General features: G+C 43.2%; 1 protein-coding gene across 2 annotated transcripts in view; it reads left to right on the top strand.

Annotated features, from left to right (window-relative positions):
• Positions 1–7582: 7582 nt before the first annotated feature.
• ITGA8 (integrin subunit alpha 8) overlaps positions 7583–24655 on the top strand; it is a 262641-nt gene continuing 245568 nt past the window's right edge. Inside the window, exons 1-2 of one of the 2 annotated variants that reach the window (XM_063921465.1) lie at positions 7583–8219; positions 13415–13548. In XM_063921465.1, the coding sequence (XP_063777535.1) occupies positions 8041–8219; positions 13415–13548 (313 nt within the window). In that variant the 5' untranslated portion in view covers positions 7583–8040. The remainder of the gene's footprint in view (positions 8220–13414; positions 13549–24655) is intronic. The other variant, XM_063921464.1, reaches the window with a different exon arrangement.

The following is a 24655-nucleotide window of genomic DNA, read 5'->3' as shown; positions in this document are numbered from 1 at the left end:
CACTGGAGCAACAAATGCCCTTGAGCCCAGATTGAGTGTACACACTGGAACGAGTTTAATGTAGGACGGAATGATCATGTTCTGTCCTTCATTAGCATAAATAAGCTTGGTAGCGTTATCGCACTAGGGCCCTCATTCCGAGTTGTTCGCTCGCTAGCTGCTTTTAGCAGCATTGCACACGCTAAGCCGCCGCCCTCTGGGAGTGTATCTTAGCTTAGCATAATTGCGAACGAAAGATTCGCAGAATTGCGAATAGAAATTTCTTTGCAGTTTCTGAGTAGCTCGGGACTTACTCTGCCATTGCGATCAGTTCAGTCAGTTTCGTTCCTGGTTTGACGTCACAAACACACCCAGCGTTCGCCCAGACACTCCCCTGTTTCTTCAGACACTCCTGCGTTTTTCCCAGAAACGCCAGCGTTTTTTCGCACACTCCCAGAAAACGGCCAGTTTCCGCCCAGAAACACCCACTTCCTGTCAATCACACTACGATCACCAGAACGATGTAAAATCCTCGTTATGCCGTGAGTAAAATACCTAACTTTTGTGTAAAATAACTAAGCGCATGCGCTCTGCGAACCTTGCGCATGCGCAGTAAGCGACTAATCGCAATATAGCGAAAATCGGCAACGAGCGAACAACTCGGAATGACCACCTATGTGCAGCACATAAACCTAGCGACTCCAGGAGCGCACAATCACCCATAAACACTGAGCGATGTAGGCGATTTATTGTTACGAAGCAGCAAATCGGCCCGACATTGCTCCAGTGTGTACCCAGCTAAACATTATTGTTTCCAGTATGACCTTAATATATTCACAGCTTAGATACTATTTTTTTTTTAATGTAATGAAAAAATACAAAAACAGAAATTGTTTGGTCATGTCTCACAGAGGGGGATATCAAATTAGCCCTGGTAATTTACCGATGCTACATGTCCTGCCGGGGGCTATCAAATCAGCCCCGATAAGCCGCCATGAGCGGTGGCTTATCCGGGGTTACCTGCTGCTGCACTAGGTGCTGGCTCATGACAGCTCCCGGTGCAGCGCTGCAGTTCAGGCTCCCTCCGGTCACATGACCGCTCCCCATGTGACCTGGGTGGGGGAAGATGGGGGCACTTCCCCGGCTTCCCCACCGGGGTTAAGCGTCAAGTGCCGGCTCCTGGGCCGCGGCGTCCTCCTTGCAGTCCCAGCCTGCCACTGCTGCAGCTTTTTATTTTACAGGCGATCCATATTGGATAACCTGTAAAAAAAATTGGTGAAACATCGAAAAAAAAGGCTGAAAAATGTCCATCTTTCGGACTCGATGTTAATTCACCAGTAATTGGATATCCCCGAGTGAGGTCACCCCAAAACTATACGAACAGTGCTAGCCCCCCTGCCCCTGGCACTTTCTCCATCTACTCACCACCCTAAGGAATTGTGAACATTTGCAATGGAAGTACAGCAAAGAGGAGGGAGGCAAACACATCAAACTGAAACATATATCTTTGTCCTTGGGCCACAAGACAGAGAAAACGCTGTACTGATAATTCTTACATACATCATAACATTTATTACAGATTTTTATAACATTGTTATTTTTTCTAGATGGTCATCCAGCCTTTGATGATCCTTGAATTGTGCTCTATAAAATTACCATTGCACTGAACGCAGGGCCTGATTCATGTTTGTAAAGCAAGCAACTGGGCAAAACCATGCTGCACTGCGGGGGGCAGGTGTAACATGTGCAGAGATATTTATATTTGAGTGGGGTGAGTTCAAACTGAAATCTAAATTGCAAATACAGCTGTCTAACAAATAAAGATGTCTAATATTTGTGAGCTACATGCTAAAGCAGCCAGTATTTACCCTGCACAGAAAAAATATAAATGTATTTGTTCGGGATACCGGCGGTCAGCATGCCGACGCAGGGATAGAGGCCGCCAGAATGCTGACAAGGGGGCAAACTCAACGAAGCCTCTTGCGGGCTCGCTGTGCTCGTCACGCTGCGGGCTCGTTGGCTCGCTGCGCTCCCCACAGGTTCTATCACCACTCTATGAGTGTCATGGACACCCACGAGTGGGAATAGTCCTGGGCCCCCTGCCGGCATTCTGATGGCATTGAATGCTGCTCGGCACACCCTGCACCCATTTCAGTCATTTATCTGCCCGTCCTGCCACCACCAGTGCCACTATTCCATCCATATCTTCGGAAATATAGAGTTGGTGCCATATTTTTGAAGTAACACTAGTGCCATGTTTCCAGAGATAATGCCAGATTATTGCGAATGCGCAGAATCTTTTCAACTTTCGCCATTTTTTTCAGGGGGGTGGGGCTACAGGCATCTGCACATGAGACCTGGCTCAGAAGTGGCCACAAATAGCACCACAATTTGTGTTTGTTCACAGAGGCTGTGCGAAAATATGCAAAAGTCACAGAATCGGATCAACACTGTGAACATCGGTCGCAGCATCGGATATCTGAGTAACCCCCAGGTTACTCAAGATGTCCATCAAAACTACGCTGCTAAGGCCACTGCCTTTGGTATGTCTTGAGTAATCCTATCCCAAACCACTGCAGAATATCAACCATGCTGCTGTCTCCATCTCAATACAAAGCCAGTGTGTGCACAATCCAGAAACCATCAGGCATTTGCACCTGAATTGGGACTACGTGTGGGCCTGAATCAGGCCCATAGCCCCTTCCAGGCTTAAAACACCAAAACTCTGAAGGGAATATTTTTAAAGAATACCTCAAGCTGTGCTTATGTGTAACTGGGCATTCAGACTGCGTTGTCCTCAGTGGCCATGAGAAGGAGCCATTGATCCAGTCACATTTAAGATGAATTTTGAACTGATCAGCGGCCCTTGAATAAAAAGACCAAAAGAGGCAATTCTAGCTTCATGACCCTTCTGAAGTCAGTATACTGTATTATACATTTCATAAATCAGTAGGAAAACATAATGGTAACAAATGTATAAGCATGATAAACAATCATTTCTGATGTCATGGTTTAAAATTCTGTGAGTTGTGATGTCATCACTTCCATCTGTAAATGATTACAGATATTTTTCCGTGGTCTTGTGCATTTATATTGAGACTTCTAATATCCTTATAATTTGCAGAATAGAATTCTCTAACCACTATACAATATGTTAAGTATAATAACAGGATTTAAAAAAAATAAAATAAAATATATATATATATATATAAATATTGGTTTAAGAATCAAGTCAAACACTGAAAATTTTGACTTTAGTAAAACCTTCCTTTGACTGTCATTTTAGGCAGATAAGAGAGATGTCGTTTCCATCGGACTTTTATTTTTTTTCAAGTGATATATTTTAATTTCTAATTTTTTCAGGGCAAAATGAAATACGGTAAATTTACTAAAATGCCTTCCCATCCTCATGATAGATGGAATCAGCCATTTTGTAAATATAAGGGAATTTTTTTTTCTTTTTATTTCTGATGTGAATTTCTACAAACCTCCCTCCAACGATGTAAGAGACTCAGGAAACTGATTTGGCTCATCAAGCTACAACGCTGAGGGCCGGTGACCTTACTCCTGAGTTAAACTGTTTTGTCAATGCAACGGTAATGACATGCCTCCTCTCATAGTATCACACTTTGATCACCGGCTATGGAATAAGGTGGCTGATCTCAAGTAATAGAACACTCACTCCATTAAATCAATGCTAACATAAAAATAAATATTCTGAAGGAAAAAATAAAGCTATTTATCATTTTACTGTCACTTATAAATTAGTCATGTTCCTTACGTTAAAGGAAGTTCATTTTCCTGTAAGTGGAATAATATTGGATTTCCTAGTTCACCAGAGGGATTGTGGAATCACCAAAGTCACTGGTGCATATTCACTCAATGTAAAAGTAACACTAAGCAGCCTTCTGAACAATTTATAGAGGATAAGTACACAGTAAAGTCTCTATTTTTCCACTACAACATTATGGATCTACCTAGGGTCCAGGGAGCAGTGATCAGGGCTACGGAGGCATCAGGTGGGCCTGGGTACAGGATGGGCGTGGCCACTGGAGGGGGCAAGACTGTATCCTTTTGTTGTGTGGAGGTAGTACAGGTATGTCCTGTTCCTATGGTGAGCATACCAGGAGTGGCTGTTGCATCACAGGGAGGAGGGGGGTGCATACGTCTCTCCTACAACCAGGTTTAACAACGGCAGGCCCACCCTCCGGAGGTGAAATAGACTGCCGCTTCCTGCCAGTTATCTTCACCCCCCCATGTTTCTCCAACTCCAGCCAACATCCACGTCTCTCCTGTCACACTTATGTCTCTACAGCCAGCACCTCTTCCATCTTTCCAGCCTATCCCCCACTTCTGTCTCTCCTGCCAGTTCCCCCCTTCTATTTCTCCAGCCATCCACCCTTCTGTCTCACCAGCCGAACCCCCTTCTGCCTCACTAACCGGCCCCCTTCTGTCTCACCAGCTGGCCCCCCTTCTGTCTCTCCAGCCGGCCCCCCTTCTTTCTCTCCAGCCATCCCCCCTTCTGTCTCACCAGCCGAACACCCTTCTGTCTCTCCAGCCGGCCCCACTTTTGTCTCTCCATCCAGTCCACCCCTTCTGTCTCCCCAGCCATCCCCCTTCTGTCTCTCCAATCCCCTCTGCCTTTCTAGCTAGCCCCCATCTGCCTCACCAGCTGGCAGCCCCCTTTCTGTCTCTTCAGCCAGCCCTCCGTCTCACCAGCTGCCCCCCTTCTGCCTCACCAGCTGTCAGCCCCCCTTCTGCCTCACCAGCTGTCAGCCCCCCTTCTGCCTCACCAGCTGGCAGCCCCCCTTCTGCCTCAACAGCTGGAAGCCCCCCTTCTGCCTCTTCAGCCAGCAATCCGTCTCACCAGCTGGCCCCCCTTCTGTCTCATCAGCCAGCATTCATTAGCTTATGATATGTGTAGATGGCAATATCCACTTTCTTCTACAGAGAAAGTCTGGCCGGCAAGGGATCTTCTGATCCCTTTGCGGTAAGTTGGCGCTTTACACAATGCGCTTGGCAAATATTCTGATTTGATGGCCGCGCATGCGCTCACAGGGGGGTTATGGCCACTGCAGGGGGCAGATTCATGCACAAGTTATTAGAAATATTGTATAAAATGACTTTCAGGCTTTGTGTATATGATGTATATGAAACATAAATGCATTCTGAGTTTATATTTCGGTCCCATCCCAAAGACATCTCATTATGGTATGCAAATATTCCAAAATACGGAAATATCCAATATCCAAAATACTTCTGCTCCCATGCATTTGGAAATGGGAGACTCAGCCTATAGTAACATCAATGAAAGATCTTTTTATTTTACTGTCAAACAATTTAAGAACCTTTGCTAACTCTGCTTTACATACTATTATCATTTAGCAATGTTCTAACAATTGCTTCATAATTTCCCCCTTTTGTGACTTTAGCACATGCAGTAGAACAGAAGCCTAATGGTGCTGAGAAGTTGCCACACAGGTCATCCAGTCGTCACGTACTTGGGGGAAAAGTGATTAATATGTTAGGGTTCTTCACTGTTAGGACAATAAGGATTTGGAATTCCTTGCCAGGGAAGGTGGTAGTGGCGGACTCTGTAAATGCATTTAAAAAAGGATTGGATGAATTTCTGATTGAAAAGGATATCCAAGGTTATAACATTTAAAATATTGACGTTGATAATCCGGGTGTTACATGATTTATAGTTGTTAACTAGTCATAAAACATTCTTCAGTAGGTACAGTAAAATCAACTCAACTTGATACAGAATACAGGTTGAACACGATGGGCATTTGGCCTCTTTTCAACCTAAATTACTATGTTACTATGTGATGTAGATATTGGAAAGTGATGAGTTCCTATAGAAGACTGACTGCAGGAAGAGAGATTATATGGTGAATGTCCCCTTTTTATAAATGGCTCCGCACTACCTGTAGATTCTGAATGTTCAGCAACTACATGGGAGTGGGCAAGAATAACTGAAACAGATTTAATAGGATTACACACACGCAGATCTCACTGCATTCTCAATGGCACATTTACGATGTAACAAAAATACTGCGGGCAGAATGTGATGATCTCCGAGCCCAGCGTTTCTGCGGGATGCCGGCTGAACTTCGACATGTTTTTAAAGGGGCAATTACTTACAGGGCAAAACCATGCCTTGTACATGATTGCCTCTTTAAAAAAAAATCCAAGTTCAGCCGGCATCCCGCAGAAACGCCGGACTCAGAGTTCATCACAGTCCGCCCTGCATGAGTGCTTGACTTGGTTCACTGCAGGAGTGTCCACACAACTACAGGCTACACAGAGATAAATGGAAGCATATATACTCCTGTTTTCAAGCACATCTTTTGCACCTAGAATAGGGCTGGTGCAACTGCGGACTCAGGTGTGTTTTATTCATCATGTCTATATAGAAGACATGTCAACATACCAGAATGTCGACATAACATCCTTGTTGGGCCAACAGTCACTTTCCTGGTGCCAGTGGCATCTCCAGGGTTGTCTTCCGGTCCCGGCAGTCATGTGTCATGTGCACACACATCTGACGGAGTAGCGTGCCGGTGAGTATTTCCCCTCTATCCCTATCCCCTAAAGCTCCCCCTAGTGTCTGGCAAAAAAGTTTAAAAATGAATCCCAGAGCTGTGGTTCCCAAACTTTTTTAAATCATGGCGCCCTAGAGTACCAGAATTTCTTTTGCAGCGACTCCTAGGCCAAAAGTTTCTTCTTGAGAAATTTAGAAAGAATATTAAATTATATGTCATCCTTAGGTTCAATTGTGTGGCGAGGGACAGGATTTTGCTACTGTTTGTCCACATATTTTATGATTGGAAGTCACAAGCTCTGTTTTTGCCTATTACATTGACCATAAATAAATTTTAATTGGTCCTGGACCAGCAACCAAAGGCATCTCTGTAAGTGTACCAAGGCACACCAGCGTGCCACAGCACATAGGGGCAGATGTATTAAGCCTGGAGAACAGTGATAAAGAAGTGATAAGTGCAAGGTGATAACGCACCAGCCAATCCTTATGGATTTGAAAAAATTACAGTTCGTTTCTCGCGAGACAAAAAGGGCGTGACCTCCTGGCCTCGTCCTTCCCCTGCAACGGCGATGACGTGCCTCTGTTTAGAAACAGAGGAAGCAGCCGCCCCCTCCTTGCCTCCATAGGCATCAGACTGTCAATCACTGACAGTCTGGTGCCGTCCTGCGCCTGCTGTCGCACACCAGTACTGCACATGTGCATTACAGGTCATGCACATGTGCAAAGTACAGAACATTGCTACTTTTTGCAGCATGAGCCGCAGTACCAATGGGATCTGAATGAGGGCCACTGTGCTTTAGGTTAATGCAGTGAATTATTTTAGCAATCTCTGTCCACAGTGTATAAGCATCTGGGGCAGATTTATTAAGCCTGGTGAAGTGATAAAGTGTATGATGATAAAGTACCAGCCAGTCAGCTCCTGTCATTTTTGAAACCCAGCCTGTAACATGGTAGTTAGGAGGTGATTGGCTGGTACTTTATCACCGTGCAATTTATCACTTCACCAGGCTTAATAAATCTGCCCCAGAGAGGTACTCTATCGTAATCACCATTCTCCATTGTACAACCTCAGTGTCCTGTAGGAGAATCCCTAGAAAACAGGGACTTGCGTTCCATGCAGTGACACAGGACATAAGAAGTCTGCTTAGGTCCTAATGGAACTATAAAGATTTATTGCAGAGATAGGCAACCAGACAAGACACATCGAGCCCTCTCAGCCTATTTGCTGAGACTTGTAGTTCCCAAAATGATGAAAAGGGATTGCTGTTGCTTACAGTGTGCAGAGGACACGTGTACCAGCAGCAGGGTGAGAGCCCCTGAGATGCACATGGTCCCTGTTCCCCAGCCCCAGTGACAGCCGAGGCTGCACCACTCAGTGAGACCTCCCCCTACTCTGGGATGTGGACGCTGAGGGGAGTGCATGAGAGTGCAGCAGAGAGGACACAACTCAGCAGCCTCAGCACTCAGCACTACCTCCGCTCAGCACCTCCTGGACCTGCACTCTGCTCTGCAAGATGCTAGACCCGGGGAGAATGGCTGTGTCCCTGCTGCTGTCACTCATTATGCTGCTGCTCACGCTGCGCCCCGCAACTCGTGCATTTAACCTGGATGTGGACAGAGTGACGGTGTACAGCGGACCCCCGCACAGCTACTTCGGGTACTCCGTGGATTTCTATTTACCGGACTCCAAGACGTAAGTATTGCCGGCATCTCTGCAGCAGGGAAGGGGGTGGCAGTAGGTGGGCAATATATAATATACATCTGAGAGTCACATGCTGGGGTGAGAGAGAGGGGTCACCATGTGATGGGCTTATATTATATAGTGATTGCATAGGAGGCAGCTCTGGGGGTGCTGTGGATGCTGGGGCTCCCCCAGTATGTGTGATGCCTCACTCACCGTGTCTAGCCATGTCATTGTCCTGTCATAGGGTCAGCAGGGGCGCCACACACATTTTACAAAACTTGCTCCTATGTATGACCTTCTGCCTGAGTTCTGATAATGTCACTCCTGTATTACCGGGCAGGACACCCCGTACTGCACTTTATAATGGGGGCCAGGAATCCCCCGCCTGGTGCTGATAACTTCTTGGTGTATTTTAATATCTATGTCATTCACAGAAGGTGGTGCATCCCCCCCCCCCCTCTTATTCCTCCTCTCTATCCCCCTCTGTCTCTCCGCATTATTCCATCTCTCTATCCCCCTCTGTCTCTCTGCATTATTCCATCTCTCTATCCCCCTCTGTCTCTCTGCATTATTCCATCTCTCTATCCCCCTCTGTCTCTCCGCATTATTCTACCTCTCTATCCCCCTCTGTCTCTCTGCATTATTCCATCTCTCTATCCCCCTCTGTCTCTCTTCATTATTCCATCTCTCTATCCCCCTCTGTCTCTCCGCATTATTCCATCTCTCTATCCCCCTCTGTCTCTCTGTATGATTCCACCTCTCTATCCCCCTCTGTCTCTCTGTATTATTCCATCTCTCTATCCCCCTCTGTCTCTCTGCAATGTTCCATCTCTCTATCCCCCTCTGTCTCTCCGCATTATTCTACCTCTCTATCCCTCTCTGTCTCTCTGTATTATTCCATCTCTCTATCCCCCTCTATCTCTCTGCATTATTCCATCTCTCTATCCCCCTCTGTCTCTCCGCATTATTCTACCTCTCTATCCCCCTCTGTCTCTCCGCATTATTCCATCTCTCTATCCCCCTCTGTCTCTCTGCATTATTCCATCTCTCTATCCCCCTCTGTCTCTCTGTATGATTCCACCTCTCTATCCCCCTCTGTCTCTCTGCATTATTCCATCTCTCTATCCCCCTCTGTCTCTCTGCATTATTCCATCTCTCTATCCCCCTCTGTCTCTCTGTATTATTCCATCTCTCTATCCCCCTCTGTCTCTCTGCATTATTCCATCTCTCTATCCCCCTCTGTCTCTCTGCATTATTCCATCTCTCTATCCCCCTCTGTCTCTCTGTATTATTCCATCTCTCTATCCCCCTCTGTCTCTCTGCATTATTCCATCTCTCTATCCCCCTCTGTCTCTCCGCATTATTCTACCTCTCTATCCCCCTCTGTCTCTCTGCATTATTCCATCTCTCTATCCCCCTCTGTCTCTCTGCATTATTCCATCTCTCTATCCCCCTCTGTCTCTCCGCATTATTCCATCTCTCTATCCCCCTCTGTCTCTCTGCATTATTCCATCTCTCTATCCCCCTCTGTCTCTCTGCATTATTCCATCTCTCTATCCCCCTCTGTCTCTCTGCATTATTCCACCTCTCTATCCCCCTCTATCTCTCCGCATTATTCCATCTCTCTATCCCCCTCTGTCTCTCTGCTTTATTCCATCTCTCTATCCCCTTGTCTCTCTGCATTATTCCATCTCTCTCTCCCCTTGTCTCTCTGTACAATTCCACCTTTCTATCCCCCTCTGTCTCTCTGCATTGTTCCATCTCTCTATCCCCCGTCTCTCTGCATTATTCCATCTCTCTATCCCCCTCTGTCTCTCTCCACTATTCCATCTCTCTATCCCCCTCTGTCTCTCTCCACTATTCCATATCTCTATACTTCTGTCTCTTTTCTGCTGCATTATTCTATCTATCTATCTATCTATCTATCTATCTATCTATCTATCTATCTATCTATCTATCTCTATATGTCTGTCTGTCTGTCTGTCTGTCTGTCTGTCTATATGTCTGTCTAGGATTGGTATGGCTTGTCTACAGTCACTTTGCTGAGAGTGACTGTAGACACGGAAAGCCGGTGCCGGGATCAGTGTTATAATGCTACTTACAACATTTTAGCCATGCGGACATGATAACCATAAACCTGCTCCTATCAGAAGTGTATCCGTAGAGTACTTGTGCACTAATGACTGGACAATCGATACCTCGGTCTGGTTAGAGGGGATGAGATTGAACTGATTTTACTACTTCTAGATTCCCAGAGTAAGCTTTGCAGAGAGGAAATGATTAACCCCTGGATTGCCAGGACATAATGGTAATGAATTGCAGCCCCCTGCTCTGTTGGTCCTGTGAAGTAGAGGGGATACTGTGCAGACTCTGCTAATTGTCATGACAGGCAGGAGGAATAACTGTCAGGGACTTGGTAATGACCCCGGGAACTTCCTATAAGTGAGAGAGGTTGCAGACAATGGATTGAGCCTTGGTGACTTGCTAACTCCAAAGTATAAGGCTGTTAGCACTAGATGGATGAATGTTGCCTCTTTCTAGAAAGTAAAACAGAATAGAAGTAATCATTTTGCTGATGTAGAACTACAAGTCCCAGAATACGCTGCCAATAGTCCACATTAGCTGAAGAACTACAGATTGCTTAAATCAGTTCTACGTGTTACAAGGAAAATATCTAAAACTCAGCATTGCATAACATAGAAAGGATCAGCCTTGGTGGAAGGTGCTATAAGTGCAAATTGATGCAAAAACGCCTCCATACAGACAATGCGATGTAAAGGTGGGATATGTAATAACAAGGGGCTTTCTCTGGGAAGCATAGTTCTCGTTGTGCAAACTTTTACAAGAGCAAATGAGAATAGATCGATATATGTAGGTAAAGTGGCAGATAGATGGATTGATAGACGATAGATAGATAGATAGATAGATAGATAGATAGATAGATAGATAGATAGATAGATAGGCAGACAGACAGATACTGCAGAATCTAACAGCTTTATGTAATCTGTCCCTGTAGATGTGACGTCTGAGGTATTACATACACTGCACTCTGGATGAGGCAGACTATTATTTATTTATTTTATTTATTAACAATTTCTTATATAGTGCAGCATATTAGCTTGGTGAGTGCTAATTACAGTATGTACTCCTCATGGCCTGGCCGTACCCGCTCTAAAATCAAGCATCTGGAAACCCCCCCACTAGAAATCCTGCATTTTCCTCAGTGGTCCATCTCCTGACCTGCTATACTTACCCAACAGAAATGTAAATGTCTTTCACTCCTTTTGTTGGGTTAAAATCAAGCACTGTAAATAGCAACTTTAAAGTATCAATGTTAAAATATGTGCTTTGCATACATATATATATATATATATATATATATATATATACACATACATACTATGTAGACAAAAGTAATTGGACACCCCCCACCCCAGGCAAAATGGTGCGTTTCTGCAGCAGACACGTGTTCGTGAAGGTATGAACCGGGTAGGGGGGCACTGATTAGATCATGTGATAATGAAATGGATTGCCGGACGAAACTAGCTGAGTTCGAAAAGGGGATCATTGTAAGCTGTGCGATGTCATGCTTACAGGGCGACGGTGAACTGGTATACAGAAAACTCAGCAACCCGTATGGACTGGCCAGCTCAGAGTCCAAATCTTAACCCCATTGAGAACCTCTGAGACGAATTGGAGTGAAGGGTGTGTTCTAGACTAACTCGACCTTCTTCATTGTCGCAGTTGGTCATTGTACTTAAGGCGTAATGGCAAAACATACCACCTGCTGTTGTCCAGGAACTTGTGTACCGTTTGCCAAGATGGGTGTCTGAAGTAATCACTGCATGTGGTGGACCTACAAAGTACTGTTGTCAATACAATCTCATTGATCTATTTGCTGTCAGTGTCCAATCACTTTTGTCTACATTTTATAAATCCATATGTATAGATAGCTATACATTATATACAGTACATAGCATTCTTTTGAAATGTATCCATATAAATGATGTTACAGATTACTATATGACACAGACATGCCATATTAGGTGTAAGTGACTGCTACACCAAGTGTGCAGTGTATAGTCAGTGGCTGCTAATAGGTGTGAGAGTTCCTGCGTACAGACCAAGCTTGTTCATTGTGTGCCTGTGCTCATGAAGGGATATAATGAAATCTCAGCATATCAGTGGTAAGTGAGGACAGAGCATGCTTTCACATTAAATAGTAAACGGGAAGGGCATAACCAACATATGCACAGCGCACAGCAGTAATGGGGCCACAGCTGAGGCCGCCTTCCGCATTTGGCAGTGCATGGGTGATCATAGCTTTGCTGTGGGGCTTACATGTGGTGCTGGCCCTGCTAAATGGGGTATCGGATGCTTAGCAATAACTGAGGTCACACCTGCCCTCCTGCATGGCCGTCGAAGGCCCGGATACTGTGCCTCATCAACCCCTGTGTCTCTCTGACTAACCCTCCCCACCTGAGTCTCTCAGCCTCACCCTCCTGTCTTTCAGCCTCATCCCCACTGCCTTGTGTCTCTTTGTCATCCACCCTCCTGGGTCATCCAGTCTCACCCCCCTGTGTCTCATTGCCTTGAGTCCCTTTTGTCATCTTGCCTCCTGTGTGACCCAATCTCACACATCCCCTTGTGTCTCTGTGTCTCTCAGCATCACCACCCTGTCTCTCAACCTCACCACCCTGTCTCTCAGCCTCACCACCTTGTCTCTCAGCCTTGGTGTGTTTATGCATACTCACCTCTCTGCTTCTCAGCACATCGGTGTACCAGTGGGTACAGTGTTCAGACTAACCTCCTTTGACTGGTCTCTGAGTCACTCCACTCCCCTCTCAGCATCAGCAGCTTCCACACTTCCTCCTTCTCTGCCTCTGCTACGGAAGGTACGATCTGTGAGGAAGTGGAGGATGGCTGAGAAGGGGGGGGGGGGGGGGGGCAAGGACGCAGTTCTGCAATGGCGATAATGCCTCCCACCTCAACTGACCCGCAGGCCCCATGCAGCTGCAGATAGAAGTGCTTCTGTTGGTGGAGGCTGGGTCGGAGCAACTCCTGCTGGGGGGCCCCCTGAGAGAGGGAGGCCCGAGGGTACTTGTCCCCAGGGCCCCCTTAACCAGGCTCTGGCTGTAATTCGCTCTGTCCTATGTCAGCTGTGCGTTTAGTAATAATATATTATGTAATATCTCTTATTACAGAACAAGTATATTGATTGGAGCACCCAAAGCAAATACCAGCCAACCGGAGATTGTGGAGGGAGGCATCGTGTACAACTGCCCGTTTCCCAGTGCTGGGACTAGAGGTTGCAGACGGATTCCTTTTGATACCACAAGTAAGTATTACCCAGAGCCTGCATGGATGGAAGGGACTGTAACATGTGCAGAGTCTAGATAAATGCCATTACATACAGAGATTACATAGTCATATGCTGAGCATAGCTGCTTTGTGTGGTTTTCTCACTCCACTATTTGCTGAAAACAATGTTGTTGTTTTTTAGTAGTACATCTTTTAGTAAACTTACTAAGGAGTGGGTTTAACAAAAGTGGAGGTGTTCCCATAGCAACCAGTCAGAATCTGGCTAACACATACCCAGAACATTATTTATTTATTAACAGTTTCTTATATAGCACAACAAATTCCATTGTGCTTTACAAATGGGCACAATTAGAAGACAAAGCCAGGTAAAAACAAACAGTCATAGAGGTAAGAGGGCCCTGCTCGCAAGCTTACAGAACATTCTAGAAAATAGTATACTAGCTATAATTTGATTGGTTGCTGTGGGCAACAACTCCAATTATGTAAACCCGTACCATAGTAAATTTGCCCAATTACACAGGAAGGTGTCAATGCGCTTTAGTGACTGAAAACACAGTGAATATTAGATAGATGTCTGTTTTCACTCATAAAACCAGGAGACTTGCTAATAATATAAACATTTACTGATACAATAACATCACACTTAATATTGTTACAGTTGTCTAAAATAATGTCATAAAATGTAGCAGCTCTAAACTGTCACATAACAGTCAGTATATATTGCAATATCAGTTCAATTAGAATTACGTTCAGCCTATAATATATGCAGAAATAGCCTGTTAGCTTAAAAAGGTCAATTGGGTCTTCTATTTGCCGCTAGTGCCACAAGATAGATTTTGTTTGCTACAGCACAAATATAAAGGAACAATGGCCCTCATTCCGAGTTGTTCGCTCGCAAGCTGCTTTTAGCAGCATTGCACACGCTAAGCCGCCATCTACTGGGAGTGAATCTTAGCTTAGCAAAATTGCGAACGAAAGATTCTCAAAATTGCGAATAGAAATTTCTTTGCAGTTTCTGAGTAGCTCGATACTTACTCTGCCACTGCGATCAGTTCAGTCAGTTTCGTTCCTGGTTTGACGTCACAAACACACCCAGCGTTCGCCCAGACACTCCCCCGTTTCTTCAGCCACTCCCGCGTTTTTCCCAGAAATGGCAGCGTTTTTTCACACACTCCCATAAAACGGCCAGTTTCCGCCCAGAAACACCCACTTCCTGTCAATCACACTCCGATCACCAGAACGAAGAAAAAACCTTGTAATGCCGTGAGTAAAATACCAAACTTCTTAGAAAATTTACTTGGTGCAGTCGCAGTGCGAACATTGCGCATGCGCAATTAGCGGAAAATCGCTGCTATGCGAAGAAAATTACCGAGCGAACAACTCGGAATGAGGGCCAATGTCTCCAATTTACTCTAATAGAAGACCCAATTGACCTTTTGCTATTTCTGCATATATTATAGGCTGAACGTAATTCTAATTGAACTGATATTGCAATATATACTGACTGTTATGTGACAGTTTAGAGCTGCTACATTTTATGACATTATTATAGACAACTGAAACAATATTAAGTGTGATGTTATTGTATCAGTAAATGTTTACATTATTAGCAAGTCTTCTGGTTTTATGAGTGAAAACAGACATCTATCTAATATTCACTGTGTTTTCAGTCACTAAAGCGCATTGACACCTTCCTGTGTAATCTAGTTTCTTTTGCTATTTGGGCTCTTGCAAAGCCTGGTCCGTGCAGTTTGTGAACTTCAAACACAAGTGAAATTAATTTATATTCTATTGCGCCGGGAGTACTGGGTGTTATTTACACCTATACTTTTAGTTTTTTTTAAATTTGCCCAATGGACTAATGGTGGACACCAAACAATGGCCCTCATTCCGAGTTGATCGCTCGCTAGCTGCTTTTAGCATCAGTGCAAACGCTAAGCCGCCGCCCTCTGGGAGTGTATCTTAGCTTAGCAGAAGTGCGACCGAAAGGTTAGCAGAATAGTGCTGACATTTTTTCATGCAATTTCAGAGTGGCTGGAGACCTGCTCCTTCCTTGCGATCACTTCAGTCTGTTTAGTTCCTGCTTTGACATCACAAACACGCCCTACGTTCGGCCAGCCACTCCCCCGTTTCCCCAGGCATGCCTGCGTTTTCACCTGACACGCCTGCGTTTTTTAGCACACTCCCAGAAAACGGCCAGTTACCACCCAGAAACACCCACTTCCTGTCAATCACTCACCGATCAACAGAGCGATGAAAAAGAGTCGCTAGACCTTGTGTAAAACTGCATAGTTTTGTGTGAAAGTACGTTGCGCGTGCGCCCTGCGGCCCGAACGCATGCGCAGTTTTGCCGTTTTTTTACCTGATCGCTGCGCTGCGAAAATCGTTAGCGAGCGATCAACTCGGAATGAGGGCCAATGTTTCAACATTTTAGTGCAAACATGGTATATATGACACAAGGATTATTGCTGATATAGGTGTCCAGGGTCCCTTCTTAGGAACTGCAGAAATTAATATGTCATAACTCGTTCCAGACTCAGAGGTCTGTCTGTAGTTTTGTTTTTATTTTTTTTTACAATCCTTATGTCAAACAGAACAAAGTGGGTAAATACAAAATATCCAAAGACTTGCATTCACCATTCTGCTGGTCATTTCCTGTTTTGTACATATCTTGATTATCTTTGTAACTGTTCTTGTCCCACCTACTAACAGGCTGGTTTTGGCAAAAAAACATTGATTCTGACAAATCGCTGCTCGATCTTCTCCCAAAGTTGGGGAGATGAAAGAAAGAGTTAACCCCATAAGCCTACACATAATTATCAGTATAGCTCTTCAATGGCTGCTTCTAATAGAAACACCTTATCCTATTGATCACATAAAGTAGTGATAATTAATTTTAGATCTTGGACTGCCAGTATATAAAGATGATGCAAGATAATGAAAAAAAGCAAATAAAAAATCAACCTGTCAACTAATAATCCAGCTGTACATTACCTATTGGAGTGATATTTATGTGAAAGAGAAAACTGATGGTGATAAGTGTTGTGGGGGTGATTCAGACCTGATCGTAGATGTGCTAAATTTAAATTTTCTCTGACATGCGGGGGGACACCCAGCACAGGGCAAGAGTCAGGCCCTACCTCCCTGTACAGGTATAAAAGCGTCGGACGGCGGCGATGCTGTTGTACCTGACAAGTAGCTCCCTGCCAGCACAGCTCCTGCACGCTGGCAGGGGGCTAACCGCCATGCACCGGGTCGCAGTGGCTGCGTGCGACGTCACACAGCCACAGTGCCCCCCAGCGGTCCAGACACGCCTCCGTTGTCCAGAACGCGGCCTGCCAACGGCGTTCTAACGCCGTTGGCACGCCTCCTCCCGCCGTGCGACCGCCTCTGCCTGTCAATCAGGCAGAGGCGATCGCACCAGTGAGATGCTTTCGCATCTCACTAGCTGCACATGCGCAGTGCACCCACTGCGCGCTCGCACTGCGGATAGTAATTCAGACTGCTGCTGCAATGCAGTCTGAATTACCCCCTATATTGACTAAAATACTGTCCATTTCCTAAAATGTCATTAACATTGATTTCACAGTGAGACAGAAATCTATTGTCATTCATGTCACAGGGACACAGTAATCTATTCTCTTCTGTGTCATAGTGTCTTAGTGTTACTGTCAGTGATGTCACAGTGTCATAGACTAACATTGATGGTGATGTCACAGTGTCACATGAATCTGGTGTCATTAATTTCCCTCTATCATAGAATAACAGTGTTATTAATGTCACAGTGTTGCAGTAACATATTGTCATTCATGTCACAGTGTCATAGCATTACATTGTCATTCATGTCACAGTGGCATAGCATCACATTGTCAGTGATGTCACAGTGTTGCAGTAACATATTGTCATTCATGTCACAGTGTCATAGCATTACATTGTCATTCATGTCACAGTGGCATAGCATCACATTGTCAGTGATGTCACAGTGGCATAGCATCACATTGTCAGTGATGTCACAGTGGCATAGCATCACATTGTCAGTGATGTCACAGTGGCATAGCATCACATTGTCAGTGATGTCACAGTGTTACAGTAACATATTCATGTCTTAGGGGTCTATTAACTAAGACTTGGATGAAGATAAATTGGACGGAGATAAAGTACCAGCCAATCAGCTCCTTAGTGCCATGTCACAGGCTGGGTTTGAAAAATGACAGTTAGGAGCTGATTGTCTGGTACTTTTTCTCCATCCACTTTATCTCCATCCACGGCTTAGTAAATAGACCCCACAGTGTCATAGCATTACATTGTCAGTGATGTCACAGTGTTACAGTAACATATTCATGTCACAGTGGCATAGCATTACATTGTCAGTGATGTCACAGTGTTACAGTAACATATTCATGTCACAGTGGCATAGCATTACATTGTCAGTGATGTCACAGTGTTACAGTAACATATTCATGTCACAGTGTCATAGCATTACATTGTCAGTGATGTCACAGTGTTACAGTAACATATTCATGTCACAGTGGCATAGCATTACATTGTCAGTGATGTCACAGTGTTACAGTAACATATTCATGTCACAGTGGCATAGCATTACATTGTCAGTGATGTCACAGTGTTACAGTAACATATTCATGTCACAGTGTCATAGCATTACATTGTCAGTGATGTCACAGTGTTACAGTAACATATTCATGTCACAGTGTCATAGCATTACATTGTCAGTGATGTCACAGTGTTACAGTAACATATTCATGTCACAGTGTCATAGCATTACATTGTCAGTGATGTCACAGTGTTACAGTAACATATTCATGTCACAGTGTCATAGCATTACATTGTCAGTGATGTCACAGTGTTACAGTAACATATTCATGTCACAGTGTCATAGCATTACATTGTCAGTGATGTCACAGTGTTACAGTAACATATTCATGTCACAGTGTCATAGCATTACATTGTCAGTGATGTCACAGTGTTACAGTAACATATTCATGTCACAGTGTCATAGCATTACATTGTCAGTGATGTCACAGTGTTACAGTAACATATTCATGTCACAGTGGCATAGCATTACATTGTCAGTGATGTCACAGTGTTACAGTAACATATTCATGTCACAGTGGCATAGCATTACATTGTCAGTGATGTCACAGTGTTACAGTAACATATTCATGTCACAGTGTCATAGCATTACATTGTCAGTGATGTCACAGTGTTACAGTAACATATTCATGTCACAGTGGCATAGCATTACATTGTCAGTGATGTCACAGTGTTACAGTAACATATTCATGTCACAGTGTCATAGCATTACATTGTCAGTGATGTCACAGTGTTACAGTAACATATTCATGTCACAGTGGCATAGCATTACATTGTCAGTGATGTCACAGTGTTACAGTAACATATTCATGTCACAGTGGCATAGCATTACATTGTCAGTGATGTCACAGTGTTACAGTAACATATTCATGTCACAGTGTCATAGCATTACATTGTCAGTGATGTCACAGTGTTACAGTAACATATTCATGTCACAGTGTCATAGCATTACATTGTCAGTGATGTCACAGTGTTACAGTAACATATTCATGTCACAGTGGCATAGCATTACATTGTCAGTGATGTCACAGTGTTACAGTAACATATTCATGTCACAGTGGCATAGCATTACATTGTCAGTGATGTCACAGTGTTACAGTAACATATTCATGTCACAGTGTCATAGCATTACATTGTCAGTGATGTCACAGTGTTACAGTAACATATTCATGTCACAGTGTCATAGCATTACATTGTCAGTGATGTCACAGTGTTACAGTAACATATTCATGTCACAGTGTCATAGCATTACATTGTCAGTGATGTCACAGTGTTACAGTAACATATTCATGTCACAGTGTCATAGCATTACATTGTCAGTGATGTCACAGTGTTACAGTAACATATTCATGTCACAGTGTCATAGCATTACATTGTCAGTGATGTCACAGTGTTACAGTAACATATTCATGTCACAGTGTCATAGCATTACATTGTCAGTGATGTCACAGTGTTACAGTAACATATTCATGTCACAGTGGCATAGCATTACATTGTCAGTGATGTCACAGTGTTACAGTAACATATTCATGTCACAGTGGCATAGCATTACATTGTCAGTGATGTCACAGTGTTACAGTAACATATTCATGTCACAGTGTCATAGCATTACATTGTCAGTGATGTCACAGTGTTACAGTAACATATTCATGTCACAGTGGCATAGCATTACATTGTCAGTGATGTCATAGTGACATGGGAATCTACTGTCTATTGTATGGATTTTTTTTTTTTTAGGTTAAAAGACTCTTTTTCTCTACTTTGATTCTCGTTTACTTCTTGTTTTGGTTCCAAGTTTATGGTTTTGTTCCAGTTCTGGGCCAGTGCTGTTTCTGCTTTGTTCTGGTTATTGATCTACTTGTACCTATTTTTGTTCCTTTCATATAAATAGATGTTCAGTTATGTTACATTGGAACAGACATCTGTTGTCATTGATGTGATTCATGTTAACGAATTACATTGTCAATTAAGTTACTGTGACACAGTTATATACAGTATTGTCATTCTTTAGATTTGTAGCATTACATTGTCAGTTGTGCCACGGTGACACTGAAATCTATACTCATCTAAGAGTATCACAGAATTCCATTGTTAGTGATCTCACAGGTACCAAACATTTAGGGTCATTCATGTCACAGTATCAAAGTATTACATCGTCCGTGATGTCACAGTGTCACAGAAACCTATTGTCATTCATGTCACAGTGTCATAGCATAACATTGTCAGTGATGTCACAGTGTCATAGCATTACATTATCAGTAATGTCACAGCGTCACAGTAACCTATTTTCATGTCGCAATGTCACAGTAATTATTGCCATTCATGTCACATTGATATAGCATTATACTGTCAGTGGTGTCACAGTGTCATAGTAACTCATTGTCATGTCACAGTGTCATAGCATTACATTGTCAGTCATGTCACAGTGTCATAGTAACTCATTGTCATGTCCATGTCACAGTGTCATAGCATTACATTGTCAGTGATGTCACAGCGTCATAGTAACTCATTGTCATGTCACAGTGTCATAGCATTACATTGTCAGTGATGTCACAGTGTCATAGTAACTCATTGTCATGTCCATGTCACAGTGTCATAGCATTACATTGTCAGTGATGTCACAGTGTCATAGTAACTCATTGTCATGTCACAGTGTCATAGCATTACATTGTCAGTGATGTCACAGGGACATAGCAATACATTGTCAGTGGTGTCACAGTAACCTATTGTCATTCATGTCACAGTGTCACAGCATTACATTGTCATTGATGTCATAATGTCATAGCATTACATTGTCAGTAGTGTCACAATGTCACAGTAACCTATTGTCATTCATGTCACAGTGTCATAGCATTACATTGCCAGTGATGTCACAGAGTCACAGTAACCTATTGTTATGTCACAGCAATCTATTGTCATTCATGTCATAGTGCCATAGGATTACATTGTCAGTGGTGTCACAGTGTCATAATAACCTATTGTCATTCATGTCACAGTGTCAAAGTATTACATTGTCAGTGGTGTCACAATGTCATAGTAACCTATTGTCATTCATGTCACAGTGTCATAGCATTACTTTGTCAGTGATGTCACAATCATAGCATTACATTGTCAGTGGTGTCACAGTGTCATAGCATTACATTATCAGTAATGTCACAGCGTCACAGTAACCTATTTTCATGTCGCAATGTCACAGTAATCTAGTGCCATTCATGTCACATTGACATAGCATTATACTGTCAGTGGTGTCACAGTGTCATACTAACCCATTGTCATGTCACAGTGTCATAGCATTACATTGTCAGTCATGTCACAGTGTCATAGCATTACATTGTCAGTGATGTCACACAGACATAGCATTACATTGTCAGTGGTGTCACAGTGTCATAGTTACCCATTGTCATGTCACAGTTTCATAGCATTACAATGTCAGTGATGTCACAGGGACATAGCATTACATTGTCAGTGATGTCACAGTGTCATACTAACCCATTGTCATGTCACAGTGTCATAGCATTACATTGTCAGCGATGTCACAGGGACATAGCAATACAGTAACCTATTGTAATTCATGTCACAGTGTCACAGCATTACATTGTCATTGATGTCATAATGTCATAGTAACCTATTGTCATTCATGTCACAGTGTCATAGCATTACATTTTCAGTGATGTCACTGCGTAACAGTAGCCTATTGTCATGTCATAGCAATCTACTGTCATTCATGTCATAGTGCCATAGGATTACATTGTCTGTGGTGTCACAGTGTCATCGTAACCTATTGTCATTCATGTCACAGTGTCAAAGCATTACAGTGTCAGTGGTGTCACAATCATAGCATTACATTGTCAGTGGTGTCACAATGTCATAGTAACCTATTGTCATTTATGTCACAGTGTCATAGCATTACATTGTCAGTGATGTCACAGTAACCTATTGTCATGTCACAGTGTCATAGCATTACATTGTCAGTGATGTCACAGCGTAACAGTAGCCTATTGTCATGTCACAGTGTCATAGCATTACATTGTCAGTGATGTCACAGCGTAACAGTAGCCTATTGTCATGTCACAGTGTCATAGCATTACATTGTCAGTGATATCACAGAGTCACAGTAACCTATTGTCATGTCACAGCAATCTATTGTCATTCATGTCATAGTGCCATAGGATTACATTGTCAGTGATGTCACAGTAACCTATTGTCATGTCACAGTGTCATAGCATTACATTGTCAGTGATGTCACAGCGTAACAGTAGCCTATTGTCATGTCACAGTGTCATAGCATTACATTGTCAGTGATGTCACAGCGTAACAGTAGCCTATTGTCATGTCACAGTGTCATAGCATTACATTGTCAGTGATGTCACAGCGTAACAGTAGCCTATTGTCATGTCACAGTGTCATAGCATTACATTGTCAGTGATGTCACAGAGTCACAGTAACCTATTGTCATGTCACAGTGTCATAGCATTACATTGTCAGTGATGTCACAGCGTAACAGTAGCCTATTGTCATGTCACAGTGTCATAGCATTACATTGTCAGTGATGTCACAGCGTAACAGTAGCCTATTGTCATGTCACAGTGTCATAGCATTACATTGTCAGTGATGTCACAGTGTTACAGTAACATATTCATGTCACAGTGTCATAGCATTACATTGTCAGTGATGTCACAGTGTTACAGTAACATATTCATGTCACAGTGTCATAGCATTACATTGTCAGTGATGTCACAGCGTAACAGTAGCCTATTGTCATGTCACATAGTGTCATAGCATTACAGTACATTGTCGTTCATGTCAGTGTCATAGTATTGCATTGTCAGTGATATCACAGAGTCACAGTAACCTATTGTCATGTCACAGCAATCTATTGTCATTCATGTCATAGTGCCATAGGATTACATTGTCAGTGATGTCACAGCGTCATAGCATTATATTGTCAGTGATGTCACAGTAACCTATTGTCATTTGTGTTATAGCATTACATTGTCAATAATGTCATAGTCTCATGTTAATTTAGTGTCATTTATGTCACAGTGTCATAGCATTATATTGTCAATGATGTTACAGCGTCACAGTAACCTATTGTCATTCATGTCACAGTGTCATAGCATTACATTGTCAGTGATGTCACAGCGTAACAGTAGCCTATTGTCATGTCACAGCAATCTATTGTCATTCATGTCATAGTGCCATAGGGTTACATTGTCAGTGGTGTCACAGTGTCATAGTAACCTATTGTCATTCATGTCACAATGTCAAAGCATTACAGTGTCAGTGATATCACAGAGTCACAGTAACCTATTGTCATGTCACAGTGTCATAGCATTACATTGTCAGTGATATCACAGAGTCACAGTAACCTATTGTCATGTCACAGCAATCTATTGTCATTCATGTCATAGTGCCATAGGATTACATTGTCAGTGATGTCACAGCGTCATAGCATTATATTGTCAGTGATGTCACAGTAACCTATTGTCATTTGTGTTATAGCATTACATTGTCAATAATGTCATAGTCTCATGTTAATTTAGTGTCATTTATGTCACAGTGTCATAGCATTATATTGTCAATGATGTTACAGCGTCACAGTAACCTATTGTCATTCATGTCACAGTGTCATAGCATTACATTGTCAGTGATGTCACAGCGTAACAGTAGCCTATTGTCATGTCACAGCAATCTATTGTCATTCATGTCATAGTGCCATAGGGTTACATTGTCAGTGGTGTCACAGTGTCATAGTAACCTATTGTCATTCATGTCACAATGTCAAAGCATTACAGTGTCAATGATGTCACAATGTCATAATAACCTATTGTCATTCATGTCACAGTGTCATAGCATTACATTGTCAGTGATGTCACAGCATAACAGTAGCCTATTGCCATGTCACAGTGTCATAGCATTACAGTACATTGTCGTTCATGTCAGTGTCATAGTATTGCATTGTCAGTGATGTCACAGTGTCGCAGTAATCAATTGTCTTTCATTTCCCAGTGTCATAGCATTCAGAGTCTTTGATGCGCAAGGCAAGATGAAGAATGTTTATTTAACAAAATTTTGGAATGTCAGTGAGGGGAGAAGTCTCATCCAATCTCCCTTGAACTGCCCGGCAGCTTCCCAAGTGGTAGGATCACATATGATACATCGTATGCAGTCCTTTTGCACACAATGTATCGTATGTGATCCCAGCCAAGGCTGCCGAACCCAATAAATCTATAGGTCAGCCCTTGCAATTTCAGGTTCCGATTTAATGTGCACGGGACCACGCATATAATCGGAATCGGAGGTAAACACCGATTTCACGGCCTGATGCGTCGGAATTGAAAGAAAAGGGCTCAAATCGTACTAGTGTTTGGGCACCTTTAGAGTTATAGAACCCCATTATCAGTTATGTTAGAGTGGCACAGAAATCTATTGTCGGTCATGTTACAGTCACATACAATGGTATTATCAGTGATGTCACAGTGACACTGTAATCTGTTGTTACTCATTTTACA

The sequence above is a fragment of the Pseudophryne corroboree genome, chromosome 5, assembly GCF_028390025.1.
Source record: "Pseudophryne corroboree isolate aPseCor3 chromosome 5, aPseCor3.hap2, whole genome shotgun sequence".
NCBI classification, from domain to species: Eukaryota; Metazoa; Chordata; class Amphibia; order Anura; family Myobatrachidae; genus Pseudophryne; species Pseudophryne corroboree.
This window is presented reverse-complemented; position numbering and strand designations above follow the sequence as displayed.